The sequence below is a fragment of the Carassius carassius genome, chromosome 3 (assembly GCF_963082965.1).
Source record: "Carassius carassius chromosome 3, fCarCar2.1, whole genome shotgun sequence".
In the NCBI taxonomy this organism is placed as follows: domain Eukaryota; kingdom Metazoa; phylum Chordata; class Actinopteri; order Cypriniformes; family Cyprinidae; genus Carassius; species Carassius carassius.
This window is the reverse complement of record NC_081757.1, coordinates 26,923,854-26,938,486: the sequence shown is the minus strand read 5'-3', so window position 1 is coordinate 26,938,486 and position 14,633 is coordinate 26,923,854. Positions and strand designations below refer to the sequence as shown.

The window sequence follows — 14,633 nt, the reverse complement described above, 5'->3', positions numbered from 1 at the left end:
CACCCTGCTGGTGATAAAGGCATGAACAAGTTTCTCCAAGTCTTGGCTGGAAACAAAAGATCTAATTCTTACAACGTTTTTTAAATGATAGTATGCTGATTTAGTTACTGCTTTGACATGATTACTGAAACTAAGGTCTGTCTCCAGAATCACACCAAGATTCCTGACTTGATTTTTAGTTCACCTTGAACACTTCATCTTTGTTTCCAAATGCAATGACTTCAGTTTTTTCCTTGTTTAACTGAAGAAAGTTCTGGCACATCCAACTATTAATTTCATCAATGCATTGGCAGAGGGAGTCAATGGGGCTGTAGTCATTTGGAGATAAGGCTAGGTAAATCTGGGTATCATCAGAATAGCTGTGATAGGCAATTTGGTTCTTTCTCATTATTTGACTTAGTGGGAGCATATATAGGCTAAACAAGAGCGGTGCAAGAATTGACCCTTGTGGGACTCCGCATGTCATGGACGTCCACTTAGACTTATGCTCTCCTATACTCACATAATAGCCTCTTCCGTCTTAGTATGACCTGAACCATTTGAGTACCATCCCAGAAAGCCCGACCCAGTTTTCCAGTCTCTCTAGTAGTATGTTATGATCGACAGTGTCAAACGCAGCACTGAGATTTAGCAATACCAGCACCGACATTTTGCTAGAGTCACAATTTAAGAGAATATCATTTATTATCTTAATGAATGCTGTCTCTGTGCTGTGATGTGGTCGAAAACCAGATTGAAAATTGTCCAGGTATCCATTTGAGTTTAAGTATTTGTTCAGCTGATTAAAAACTACCTTTTCTATAATTTTGCCTATAAAAGGAAGATTAGATATTGGTCTAAAATTGCTCAAAATGGTGTTATCAAGATTGCTCTTTTTAGTAAGGACATTAAGGGTCCACGTGACATCAGTGGTTCAACCTTACTTTTATGAAAGCTGCAAGAATACTTTTAGTGCGCAATGAAATAAAAAAGAATGAATTTATATTATAGTTAAATACTATTTTTTTGGCCATTTTTGAGACCCCCTTCAATCAGTTCAATTATTTTAAAACATTAGAAAATATTACACATGCAAATTTGAACACTATGTGTGAATGTTATAATAAATGTTTTAATTATTATTATTATTATAATTATTATTGCCTGTTTAATTTTATTGTCAAAATTCATACAAATTTTACTGGGCAACTGATGAGTTACAGTTTTCAGCGCAGTTCTTAGGGTTTTGGAACAACCCAAGAGTAATTAATGACGGAATTGAAATTTTTGGGTAAAATATTTCTTTAATGGTGTAAAGAATCTACCAGCAGAGGCTAGCTAGCCTTCTTTGTCACACAAGATGAAAGGGCACTAGTTTTGTCACAGTTGGCATCATGGTGTTATTTTGTCCTCAGATAACCTGGTAGAAGGAAAGCGGAGATGCCGAGGAAACTCCAGTGGAGCAGGGACCCCTACACGCAGCTCCAGCAACAGCCCAAGAAACCCAGGGCCTTCTGGGAAACGAAAGCTCATCAGTGGTGTGGAGGATGAGAGGACTCCTGCAAAGAGAGGACGCAGGGGGGGAGGGGCCAGAGTGGGTACGGTGCCCCTTGCTGAAAGACTTTATTAATTCAACAATATGGACCAAAGAATTTGCTCAATATTAGAAAAATGTTTTATCGTATGCCTGATTTTATAGACTAATTTGGTATTTTATTGTTCTGGGTTTTTAACAACATTTTATCCATTTTAGTGGTTATGAAATTGTTTTACGTTTATCTGAATTTGTATTTTTAAATGAACTCAGACATATGAATGATAAGCAGAATGAGTGCCTTTCTCACTAGTGTTTCCATTGTTGTATGTAAGTGTCTGATTTTACAATATAAGACATCTTATAAACCACCTGAAGGTGCGAATAAATACTGCTTTTGATACAACTAAATGCAGTGCAGATCTCCAGCTCTAAACAGCAACCGGTATGTGGCATAACATGCTTTTTCTTTTGTGTGGGTGAACAGGGTAGATGGGAGTGGTGCCTGTTTATTTCCTCACAGTTCATTATATTTTATGGGCTCTTTGGTACACAACCTTTGATTTAAATGGTGTTTGGAATCAAGTATTATGCCATACTTACTTTCTTTTTGTTTAATTTGAACAGGACAGCGTATCGCTGCTTGTAACACATCTGGGAGCGGAGCAGACCTGCCCCCTGACCCTAATGATCTGGTGGCAACACATGGACCTCTGCCAGAAAACTCCTCTCTCTTTATGGGGTTTGTCTTCATGCTCACGGCATCCTCAGAAAACGACAGAGACTCCAACCACCAGCCCAGTGATGAGGATGATGGTGAGGGGTAGAACAAATAAACACTGCATCATACGATGCAATTTTAAGGCAGCTAAATTGATGTTTATTATGTTTCTGTGCAATGTCACAAAAATATTAAGCATCTGTTTTTAACATTAATAAGAAATCTTTCTTGAGCATGAAATCAGCCTATTAGAATGATTTCTCAAGAATCATATTACACTGAAGACTGGAGTTACAGCTGCTGAAAATTCAGCTTTTGCATCACAGGAATAAAATACATTTTAACATTTATTAAAATACAGGACCGTTATTTCAAATTGTAATTTTTTTTGCAATTTTTTTCCAAAAAATTATAAATAATTACACCCTTGGAAAGCATAAGACTTGGAAGTGTGTTTGTTTGTATGTGACTTCTAAAATGCTATTTCTCTCTCGTTAAGAGTATGTTCAGAGAGCACCATACAACAAACACTATACGGAGAGACAGCTAGAGGCAGGTGGAGGAATGATCCTGCTTGACTTTAATGAAGAACAGGTGATCTTATATTCAGCACGACTCCTTTCTGTCCTGCAAGAGTTGCACAGCTAAGTTTTTGCTGTGTGTGCATGTTTTATGTATGTGTGTGTTCTGCATCGTCAGTGTAAAGCAGCATATCAAAGCTTGCTGATTGCCGACCAACACTGCCGGACCAGGAAGTACCTGCTGTGTGTGGCAGGTGGAGTTCCCTGCGTGTCTCAGATATGGGTGAGGGATTGCTGCCAGGAGAAGAAGCTGCTCAACTACAGGAACTACCTCCTTCCTGCTGGTCTGGGGCCAGATGGAGGCATTGTGGAGTGGTAAGAGCTTCCCGTTTTGACATGACTCATTTTCTCATCTAATGTTAAAAAAAGAAAGAAGTCAATTCCAGTCTTTACAACTGAGAGATGTCCATTTATATGTAGTAAACATCCAGTGTATCTACACTAGTTGCTGTAGTAATGTGTTCAGCCTCTTTGTGATGCTAGGAGACTTGAGAGAGTAACTGTGATAGTGGAAAGAGAGTACTGTAAAACAATGGGTTACTTAACGTAAACCCGGGTTCTTTGTTAATATGGGAATCATCGGTCTTTGACACCTCCTAAATCAGTCATACCTATATTAGTCAGGTCGACCCCTGACAAAGTCATTATAGAGAGATTTCTTCCCATACCTGTGAAAGGATGGAATTACTGTTGAAACACCTCACCCTATTTTAAGTTAAGTAACCATCGTTCTTATTCTAACTTTGCTCAGTGTTTCACTATGGGAGATATAGACCACTCCCGGATTGTACCCATATCACTGCTATCCAACAAAACAATTAATTGGGCACCGACCTGCCGGCTCCCACTATATGTGCTAAGGATGGCTCAGACACGTTCGCTCATTAAGCACAAAAGTATGTGGCATAGCCCAAATTGCTGCTGAACAAATATCTTGAACAGAAACTCCACTGAGTCAGGCCCATGATGTAGCCATCTCCCAAGTGGAGTGGGCTCTCAAGCCCTTAGGCAGTTGAATTCCCTTTGCAGATATGAGCTTAAAATATAGCATATATGATCCAATGAGCCTTTGTGAGGACTGTGATCTTTGTGATCCAATTCCCTTTGTGAGGATTAGCCCACAACACAAACAGCTGGTCATGAGTCCTAAAGCCTGCGGTTCTCCTCACATACATATGAAGAGCCCGTACCGGACATAATGAATTCAACTTTTGCTCACATGGCAAGCAGAGGTTAAATGCATCATCCTGTTTCCTGAGGTTGCTGGTTTCCCTAATTTTCTCGATGGCTGGGCCAAACAGCCCCTTAGTAGGATCGTATGCAGCATCCATTACTTCCAAGTTCTGCGCATCGCCCAAGCCTGACAGGTTTAGCCATAACACTCTCTCACCTGCCATAGCCAAGCCCATCATGAGGCCACAGCCCTGAATAGTGCTGTGGGAAGACAACAGAATCATATTGTTCACCATGCAAATTTCGTCCCAGAGTGCTGGATTCTGTACCCCTAAGTCCAGTTGCTGCCTCATCTCCTCCAAAATCTACGCTTGATATGCTGACAGTAAAGTCGCGTTCAGCGAGCACACGGACTGCCCCGTGTATTTATATATCCTCTTATATATTGATGAGGTCAGTTGCTCCATTTTACTCCGCAGTAAAATTTGAGGAGGTAGAAATTAAGTACCGATTTGGATGAATGTGATAGGCTACTGAAGACTACCGCTGGGGGTCCGGCCAACCCCAGCCAACATAAAACACCCCTTGGTAGGGAGCTGGTTGTTAAAGGGGCTATACTAGTAGCGGGACATTTCCTAGACTAGTAGCGGGACTAGTAGCAAGCAGGAGTTGTCTCGCTGCAGGCTGAGCAGGAGGCAATCTTTTTCCGTCATAAAGGTCCCTCTCAGCTCTTTCAGCTTCCTTGGCTCTGAGCCAAGCTAGGCCCAATTTCGCCACGGCCATTTGCGCTCCGCATGCAAATTACGTTCTACTTGCAAGGCAGAGTCAATATCTCCGTTTCCACTGTCGAGCCAAAAGCGGCATGCTACTGTGTGCCAGGGCTAGTCGGGTTTCCACTGTCACTTCTAGAGTTTGATTGTGGCTCATTGGGGCTTCCTCGGGGCCAACAGCCAGGGTTTTTTGGCCTGATAAAAACCTTGGGCCAAAGCAGGCCAGCTGGGGCTAGAGGAGTGGTTATGAACAACGGCGGAGTTTCTTCACGTCTGGAGAGCGTCAGCGGCATGGATAATTTCAGAAAGCTAACAGCTATAACACCATTATTAAAAAACTTTTAAAATAAGTTGAGCTCAAAACTCACTTTCAGTCAGCAGCGAATGTTTGAAATAATTTGATCTGATGTGGATTATAATCACCATACAAGGCAGAAATATTTATAAGCGATGCAAAAGACTATGCATGCTAGGTATTAACATTACCATAGTAAACATGGCATATGACCGCTGGAGAAATCAAATGTCAGCTTCTTATTCTCTATCACAATCGTGTATTTATTTAGTAACTTATATTATCTGTCACAAGTCTCGTCTCAAGAGTTTAGCTCCACGTAGCCTATGTCATAAAAATATAATAATGTTTTTTGTTCGGGAGCTTTTATAAAAATAGAGAAATCATCATTCTTTCTATATGTGACTTATATTGGCTACTGTGACTACAAATAAACAGAAACGGACTCGACTGAATAAGCAGGCTATTTTCATAACGCTTCAGCGTTAAAAATTAATAAAATAGAAATACATTTTATTTCTGTGTGACTAATTTTGAGTGCTGATAAATTAATTCATTATGATCAATGTATCACTTATTCTATAGTAAAACATCGATGCTTTTGAATTTAAATATTTAACAAAGCATCTAAACAAACGGCCACTTTTATCATGTTCATTTTGTGATCGCGCTATTTCCAGTGATTTATTTTTTTGTTTTCTGATAACTTCTGTTAGTTTGTGAAACAAAGGGGTTGTATGACGTTGTTCCTGAGAGGCGTGTGAAGGGCAGGTTTTAGTGAAGCGCAGCGGAGCTTCAGGCCCGACTGTGGAAACGCAGCGATATTTTGGCCCGAGGCTATTAGCCCCGCCCTGCCCCTTTTAAGCCCTGGCTTGCATTGGCCCAACAGTGGAAAAGCGGCTATTCATGCTCAGATGCCTAGACTGTTGGACGGCAAAGAGGGAGTTGTCTTCCTCATTTTCGTTATTCATGTCCAAATTGAGATCAGAGTTAGCTTTACCCTCTGTGTCCTTGTCCCCCTGATCACCTTCCTCCTGCATGAGCAGGCCCTCAAACAGTGGAGGCATATCCGGGGATTCGGCTTCCATCATGTCTGCCCAGCTCATACTGGCTGGCGTCAAATGGTCAGTCGCTGCAGACTGTGTGGCCGCTCCAGACAGAAAAGGGTCCTGCTTGTTAGCCACAGCCACTCTCAGCCTCCTTTTTAAGATTTCCACTGGCAATGCCACACAGTGAGTTAATGTTTGTGGATCCACTAGCGAAGTTTGAGTGTGCTTTGGAGCAATACACGATGCACATGGGGTGAGGGTCCCTGTCCAAGATGGTAACTCATGAGGATGGACACGTGTGGGATGCAACCTCCCTGATCTTTGACTCTTTCCCTTTGGTGGGGGTGTGGGTCCTCGACATAAGAAGTCATTAAAAAAAAATTAAACCTTTTGAAGGCTCGCCTTGACACATTAAACCTCTAGCTGACTTGACATCACCTACCGCAGTAATTTAAGACACAGTAGGCTAATTAGAATACTTCGCCTTAATGCGGAAACTATTCTAATTGTTATATCACCACTCAACACAATTCCATCCAACTAACCTCATGTTCAGGGTCCAATGACGGGCCGTCTGTTCAACAGTTTAGTGAAATCAAAGTCAGGATGTGCTAAGAGAGCTTGCTGGAGACTCCCAGGAAAAAAGTGTAAATGACTTTGGCAGGGGTCAACCTGACTGATATACGTGAGTCAGAGCCTGGTCACAGGTCAAGTGTCATAGGAGCTTCAGCAGTTGGTCACGTCCATAGCGATTCCCATAGTGAAACATTTTCAAAACTGAATCAAGCCTATACGGTTTTACGCTTTATTGAACCGCTTTCAACATTAAATAAAAATGTAATGTGAAGTAAGTGAATTCAAACAGTGCTGTAGACTACTTCATTTAACTGGTCATGTCTCAAATATAGAGGAAAAAAAACTAAATCTAATTTGACTGTTCAGATCAAATCGCATTTCCCAAAATCAGATTGATTAATGTATAAACCAACTTCCAAAAGATTTAAAAACTGATTTCAGAAATTTTCCAACTCTGTTTTAAGAAATTATAAAAAAATACATATTAATCTTATGCTGTTATTATACTTGCTTTATTTTTACATAGTATTAGTACTTATATTTGCTTTTATATTGTACTGTAGAACATTGAGAGTGAGAAGACAGTTACAAAAACTGCATTATTATTATTATAATAATTATTACATATGGAATTGATTTGGATTGTTATTCAGACTACAAACAACAGAACAAATTTGAGTTGATTACAAAACACACACACACACAAAATGATTTATTGCCCGTCTGAACAGTCTTGCAAGCTTGAGTTTTCTTTTATGAACACAAATTTTTGCTCTGTCCTCAGGCATTCTCGCTGTAACCCTTTCACCGCTCTGAAGGTGGTGCTCATATCGGAGGATCGTGTGGATTTGTGGACATCTTTGCTTTCCATGGGTGGTGCAGCAAAAGTTCATCACCATAAAGAAAATGAAGATCTTTCTGGTGGGTAATAGTACACTTACGGTAGTTCAATGGAAAAACATATAGAGCTGGTGCAAAAAACTGGTGACAAAGTGATTAGAAAAACCATGTGGAATAATGCGATGTCAATTTTTGACAGACATTCCAAACGTGAAGTTTGACCTGGCAGTGACATCGTCTGCATGTCCATCTGAGGAACTGAAACGTGTGGCCGCGGACATGCCTGTTGTGTCTCTGGAGTGGCTGATTCAGAGCCTGGTCTGTGGAAAGTGCCTCAGCTATGACAGCAACTCTGAATTCTGTCACAACCCTTCCACATAAACCATCATTCCTCTGGTGTCTTTTAAACGTCCTCCGTGTTCTAGTGCATGCATTTTACTGTAAATAGTTTTTATAAGAATAAAAAAAAAGTGATTCACGTGTCTGTTTTATTTCATAAAGCATTTTGTATTTACAATTTTTAAGTGTTTCACGTTCAAGGAATATATGTACTTCTCTAAAATATCTTGGTTTAAGATAGATGAGAGTGCAGAAAAAGCTGGACACAAATTGACAGTTTCATTTTTACATGAATCAGCTTAATAATGCATATTAGCATCACTGACTCCTACCTTCCCAGCGTGCCTCCTGCCTGCGTGTAGTATTTGTTGTAGTCGAGTCGTAACAGCAGCTGTGCCAAGTCAGAGTTTATCTGGTGGTTACGCACACTGGAAAGAATCTTGAAGAGCAGGAAGGATTGATGACTAAAACCCTGAGAAGTAATACACACACACAAAATAAATCATCCTTTGGTAAATCGTGAAATAAACAGCTGACCTTTTAGTATGTGTGTAGTATGCATATTGAAAGGTAGACAAATAGAGGATTACAACAGATTGTAACCTGAAGGTAATACTAAAGGTTGTCCACTAGGAAGGCCATGTGGTTGCGGAGTCTCCATTTAACGGCATCCGTCTGGTTTGATCTGAGATGCTTGCGCTGCATCTGTAAGGCCCAGCAGTGCTGCAGCTCAGACTGGACTCGACGCACACCCAGAAGGTAACGGAAAACTACGTTATACCTAAACCAAGAAAGGGTTAACTTCATATAAGCTGCTGTGGTATTCATAATGGTTATTAAATTGGTCATATAAAACAATGACCTACTTCAACACGGCGGGAGTGAAAAGAACATGCAGGGGCCATTGAACCTTGTAAGCCAATCCCAGTGCTGCCCAGCCAGTAGGCGGAGCCTCACGAGGAGAAGTCTCCTGTGGTGGAGTGGTGCCCTCTCGATTCCCAGAAGCTTCTGCAAGCAGAAGTATCCGAGTCTGTGAAATATTTAATACGTTGAAAGGGTTGGTGAAGGATAGAAATGCTACTCAGCATGCAACACCTTTGCTTTCTTTCCCTTGGTAGTCTATGGTGAGATGCAGGAGGGGCAAAAGATTGTCATCGTCTAGCAGCACTTTATGAGCTGCTTGCTGAAATGCCACGTTGACATCTGAAACAAAGCAAATTCTGAGAAATTATGTAGAGGAAAGAAGAGGGTGACCTCATGATTTATAAGAAAAGTCTCTTAATACCATGTTCAGTAACGGCAGATGGTGGGGTTTTCAGCATATGTTGAGCAAGGTCAATGAAGACCTGGTACAGTTCACCTCGCCCCAACAAGTAGAAGTCCTTTATGATCTAAAACAACAACAAAACATTTACTGTGAAAGCAAAAGCACATCATCAACAAACTGCTCTTTATTTACCTTCAGCTGTCCCAAAAGATCAGATTCTTCAACCATCAAGGACCATAAGTGCTGCAGGGGGAACAAAGACACACATAATTGCATCTAGACATGTGGTCGTGCTGTTAGTTTGGGTGAATCTCATGAAAACATGCACATAATTTAGCTTGAAAAAAGTATATAAGGATTTCTTTGGAAATGTATCTTTTTTTGAGACTATTCATTTCCATGGACTTTCCAAAAGTGAAATGAGAATTCTAATTATTCCTGACATTTCCAGATTTTCTGTGATGGTGGAAGCCCAGCCTCTGATCTTATCATCTTTTAGATTCTCATTACCAATATAATACAACACATATTTCAAACTAAACTATTTTTGGGAACACTTTTCAATAAGGTTACATTCGTTTAAATTTAACATTTATTATTATTATGTTAATTTAATCAATTATTAAGTATGGAAAAATATTATGGAAGTCAATGGCTACCATGAACGGTTTAGTTATTAATTTTTTCAAAAAAAATCTTCTTTAGTGTTCAACAGACGAAAAATATTCACAGGTTTGGAAGTGGAGGGTTAGGGCTAGGTTTTTGGGTGAACGATTCCTTTTAACAAATTATTAAAATCAAACGTTTTATCTATTAATATTGTTCAATTAATACAAGCTAACAAACTAATTTTAATATCAATAAATACTGTAAATAAATATTAATGTTAACTAATGGGACCTTTTATTCACATTACAGTAATATGAATAGGGAACACAATGAAGGATCCTATGCGTGGAAATAATGTTACAATTTCAAAAATCCTAATTGATTAAAAATAAACTTACGACCCAGAGATGTTCGAGATGTTTAGTGGGATTCACCTTTGAATACCAATTTAGTGATAGGACAAATCTCAGCAACTATGCTCCGAACGCCATCCACAAGATTCTCGAAGTCCACCAGACTAAAGAGAGGCTGCTGTTTGAGTCTGTGGAGCTCTGCTGCAAACATGTCCTCCTGGTGCTTCAGAATAGACCCTGAGCAACCACATGAGGGCAGCGTTACAAACCAAACCATCACAACACACCTCAACAACGCTCTTCCACTCACCAGCTCAGGACGGGCTCTGGTTGTGATTCTCAAACATTTGCACCGACTCCCCAACAAAGAGGATTTTTTCAGCTACTCGAACAGGTATGTATGAGGGGAGCATCTCCACACGCAAGGAGAACTGCTGCAGGGATGGAGCGAGCATGTTCTCTTCCTCAATCAGTCTCTACAGAGGAAGACAATATAAACCTAGAAAATGAATCAATCATGATAATTCACAGCCATGAATGTACAAGCAGACAGAGTTTGGCTCTGGTATGCAACCACACCATTTCTCCACTGATGAGCATTCAAAGACAGTTGTGGTTTTATTTATTTACTCTTTTATGCCTGTATTTCTTTTGCATTCAGAAATAGGTCCATGATGTTAATTATAGCTGTTTTGTTATTGTATGTTTTTACTGTTATTATTTGTAACATTATTAAAGAAAGCTTAATATAAATATAAAGGTAAAATACATAAAATTACATTGCTGAGATAAAAATTGGTCATTATAGTAGACGTTTTGCTAGGGACCCGTTTATTTTTGGAGGCATTCTGAAAGTGTAAATTGGTTTTATTTCATATATTTTTAGGCCTTGAAAACAGCATTTGTTAACGAACTTTAAACAAATCAGCAGTATTTTGCATCCAGAAAACGTTTGTTGATGAATTTATGAAGTTAGATTATGGTTGTATAATTTACAGGTGATTTTGTTGATATGTTTTTTAATGAAATAAAAGAATATAATAAATTCATTTATTAAAAAAAAAAAAAAAAGCGCTGCCAAGATAAAATCTGCCTTTGTGTTATTTCAGTGTGCCTTTGAAAATATTCACAGGGAGAGTGAAAATTTTAAACAACTGGGCTGGTTTAAATTTTTTTTAAATCTTTATTGTTGAGCCTTGAACCTCCTTGTTTACATGTACATATAGTAATTTATGCATTAAGAGACTAAAGCCCTGTTCACACCAAGGACGATAAATCTAAAGGTAACTATATTAGCATCCACACCAGCGGACGATATCGTCTGTTTATTCTAAACACATGCGTTGTCGCTTTAAATTCTCAAGCTTGTTAAAGGAGAATGGATTCTGTTTGGGTGTCAATGTTTTTATCGTTCATCAGCTGGAAAAAATCAATCTGAAAGTGATTCCAATGACATCGTTTCTCTGTGCCTTTATTGTTACAGCTGTGGTGTGGATAGCTGTGCTATTCTTTAATATTGAGAACGACTTTTACAACTATAAAGATCTTTATCGTTATCGCTCTTAGTGTGAATGGGCCTTAAGATATCACATGACCCGGCCTGCCCTGGATCACAGAAACTTAGATATTTAGTAGCTCACCAAATCACTCAGCCCTCCGATCCCCAGGTCTTCCTCCTCCTCCTCCTCCTGTGCAGCTGTGGCTCCACCCGCGCTGGGGCTCTGCTTGACAAAGAACTCCTCGCTCTGATCCAGCAGCAGCTCGTGCAGCATCCACGCAGCCAGCTGCTTATACATCACGCCATGGCACACTGCAAGAATCCTGTGAAGCAGACACTACCATTAGAGCAGTAAAAATAGAACTGTGTGTCTTACGTCGGACCGCCACGTGCATTAGGGGTTTTCAGTTGTGTTTTTGAGAGCTCACTTCTCTAAGGCCATCCTGACAGGAGGCAGGCCTCCACAGCTGTGCTTGTACACAGTCTCTAGGATCTGGCAGCCATAAATCTGGTGAAACAAGAAAGTTTCAGAAAGGTTATTATTTCCAACCATGCACTTTTCTGATTATTTACCACAGACCAGTGGCGCCAGTCAAGTTACCAACCTTCTGAGACTTGATGGTCTCAACGACAACCATCACAGAGGGGAAGAGAAGCTGAAACTAAACGACACAATGAACTGCAAGTTAGTCATATACACTGGGGTTCATATTAAATATCTGAGACTTACACTGCCATTTAAAAGTTTTGGGATTTTTAATGTTAAAATCAGTTGCTTACACTCAAAAAGGCTATATATTATTGCAATTTGAAGTAACAGTTTTTAATATACTTTAAAATATCATTTATTTCTGTGATCAAAGCTGAATTTTAAGCATCATTACTAAAGTCTTAAGTGTCACATGATCCTTTGGAAATCATTCTAAACTGCTGATTTATAATCAATGTTGGAAACACTTGTGCTGCTTAATATTTTTTGGGACCTGTGATGCTGTTTTTTATTCAGCAAGGATGTGTTAAATGGACTAAAAGCCAAAGTAAAGACTTATATAGTTAGAAAAGATTTCTATTTTGAATAAATGCCGTTCTTTTAAACTTTTTATTCATCAAAGAATTGAAGAGAAAATGTATCACAGGTTAAAAAACAATATTAAGCAGATAATAAACACTGATAATAAATCAGCACTGATTTATAATTCAGAATGACATTGACTGGAGTAATAGCTGATGAAAATGCACTGCGTCACAGAAAAACTATATTTTTAAATATATTAATATAAGAAACCAATATTAGAAACCGCAATGTCACAATTTTACAGTTTTTTTTCCCTGTATTTTTGATCAAATAAATACAGCCTTATGAGCATAAGAGACTCCATTAAAAATCATAAAAATCCCAAACTTTTGAACGGCAGTGTAATTTGATATAATCAAAATTAATAGTTAAAAAATATTATACAACTATATACAGACTATTGTTCAAAAGTTTGAGGCTGTTAAGATTTTTTTAATGCTTTTAAAAGAAGTCTTGTGTTTACCAAGGTTGCACTTATTTGATCAAACATACAGTAAAAAGGTAATATTGTGAAATATTATTAAAAAAAAATTTTTTCCTTGTGATGCAAAGCTTAATTTTCAGCAGTCATCAGTCTAGTCTTCAGTAAAGTCAGAAAAATCATTCTTAATTAGAAATTATTCTAATATGCTGATTTGGCACTCAAGAAACATTTCTTATTATCATCAATGTTGAAAACAGTTGTGCTCCTTCACAGCATTTTGGAAACCATGGTATTTTATTTTTATAAATCTTATGTTACTTACTTCTTATGTAACAGGTTAAAACATAAGATAATTTAACATTTTGTCTTTACTGTGACTTTTGATCAATTGAATGCATTCTTGCTGAATAAAAGCATTAATTTCTTAAAAAAGAAATGACTGGTCCCAAACCTTTGAACAGTAGTGTGAATAGATCAGTTAGATAATACAGCATAATTCAGTGGAAGGGATGTATAGGTGAAACTTCTAAACTGTTTTGAGTTACCTGCTCCAGCATGTAGTTTACATGAGAAATGGAGAGGTGTGGATCACCAAGAAACTGTAGGGAAAATGTAAAGTTTTTAAATATTGAAAATGTTTAATATTTTCTTAAAATGTGGCCATAAAAGCACCATAAGGACTTCAAATGTAAAACCTCTTTTTCAAGGTGAAGTAAAGCCTGTCGATAGGGCTGCAGCATGGAGTTGAGGCCGTTGCAGAACGCCCGCAGGTAAATGCCATGAAGCCCAGTCTGACTCGGCTGGCTGCAGTAATGCTCCTGTGAGACATGAAGAAGAACTCACTCACACTTCAGCCTTGATCTGATCATGTGCTTCACACACAATGCATGTAGACTTCTCTCAGACTACCTGCTGGTGGACATGACCCGTGTGCTGCTCTATGAACTCTGTGAAGCGCACATAGTCAGTGCCCATCTTACAGAGCCGGATGAGGACACTGGTCTCACTGGGGTGGAGGAACGGAAGGTCCTGGGACACCTGTGATCAGCAACAATTGATTCCCATTATACTGACATGGACATGTTATTTTTTTACAGTAATTCAAAATACCATGATATTACCATGTTTTTGCGCATGCGTCATGGTAATACCTTTCATGTATTGTTGCTAAATCACGGTAACGTTATTCTCTGAATGTAACTATCACGGTCACAATAGGGGATTTTTTTTAATATATATAAATTGTGTATATATAAATGTATTAATAAAATAAAAAGACTGCATGTCAGCTAAACATTACTGTGGTACTTCTGTACAGCTATATTGCAGTTTATCTAGTCTGTAATACAAGTATAGACACAAATGTTATTAGAGGCATCACTGACGGAGTAACGTTTAAAATTACATTCAATACGTTACCTGCAATCCATTGCGTTTATTCCAGGTAACGTAAATATTGTCCCAGGATATCCACTTAGAGCCAACAGCAGCTCGTGGATCATTTTGTCAGTGCCTCTTAGTCAGACGGCGTATCCAAATGAAATATACAT

At 38.8% G+C, this 14,633-nt stretch overlaps 1 protein-coding gene and 1 pseudogene across 2 annotated transcripts in view; one reads left to right on the top strand and one right to left on the bottom strand.

The window, feature by feature from the left end:
• LOC132124134 (TP53-binding protein 1-like) overlaps positions 1-7,984 on the top strand; it is a 28,440-nt gene extending 20,456 nt beyond the window's left edge. For both annotated transcript variants that reach the window (XM_059534988.1, XM_059534977.1), the window contains 6 exons: positions 1,395-1,577; positions 2,141-2,329; positions 2,734-2,828; positions 2,934-3,130; positions 7,463-7,599; positions 7,718-7,984. In XM_059534988.1, coding sequence (XP_059390971.1) covers positions 1,395-1,577; positions 2,141-2,329; positions 2,734-2,828; positions 2,934-3,130; positions 7,463-7,599; positions 7,718-7,899 — 983 coding nt within the window. In that variant the 3' untranslated portion in view covers positions 7,900-7,984. The remainder of the gene's footprint in view (positions 1-1,394; positions 1,578-2,140; positions 2,330-2,733; positions 2,829-2,933; positions 3,131-7,462; positions 7,600-7,717) is intronic.
• A 488-nt stretch (positions 7,985-8,472) lies between these two features.
• Positions 8,473-14,585, bottom strand: LOC132113030 (gamma-tubulin complex component 4-like; annotated as a pseudogene).
• Positions 14,586-14,633: the final 48 nt, after the last annotated feature.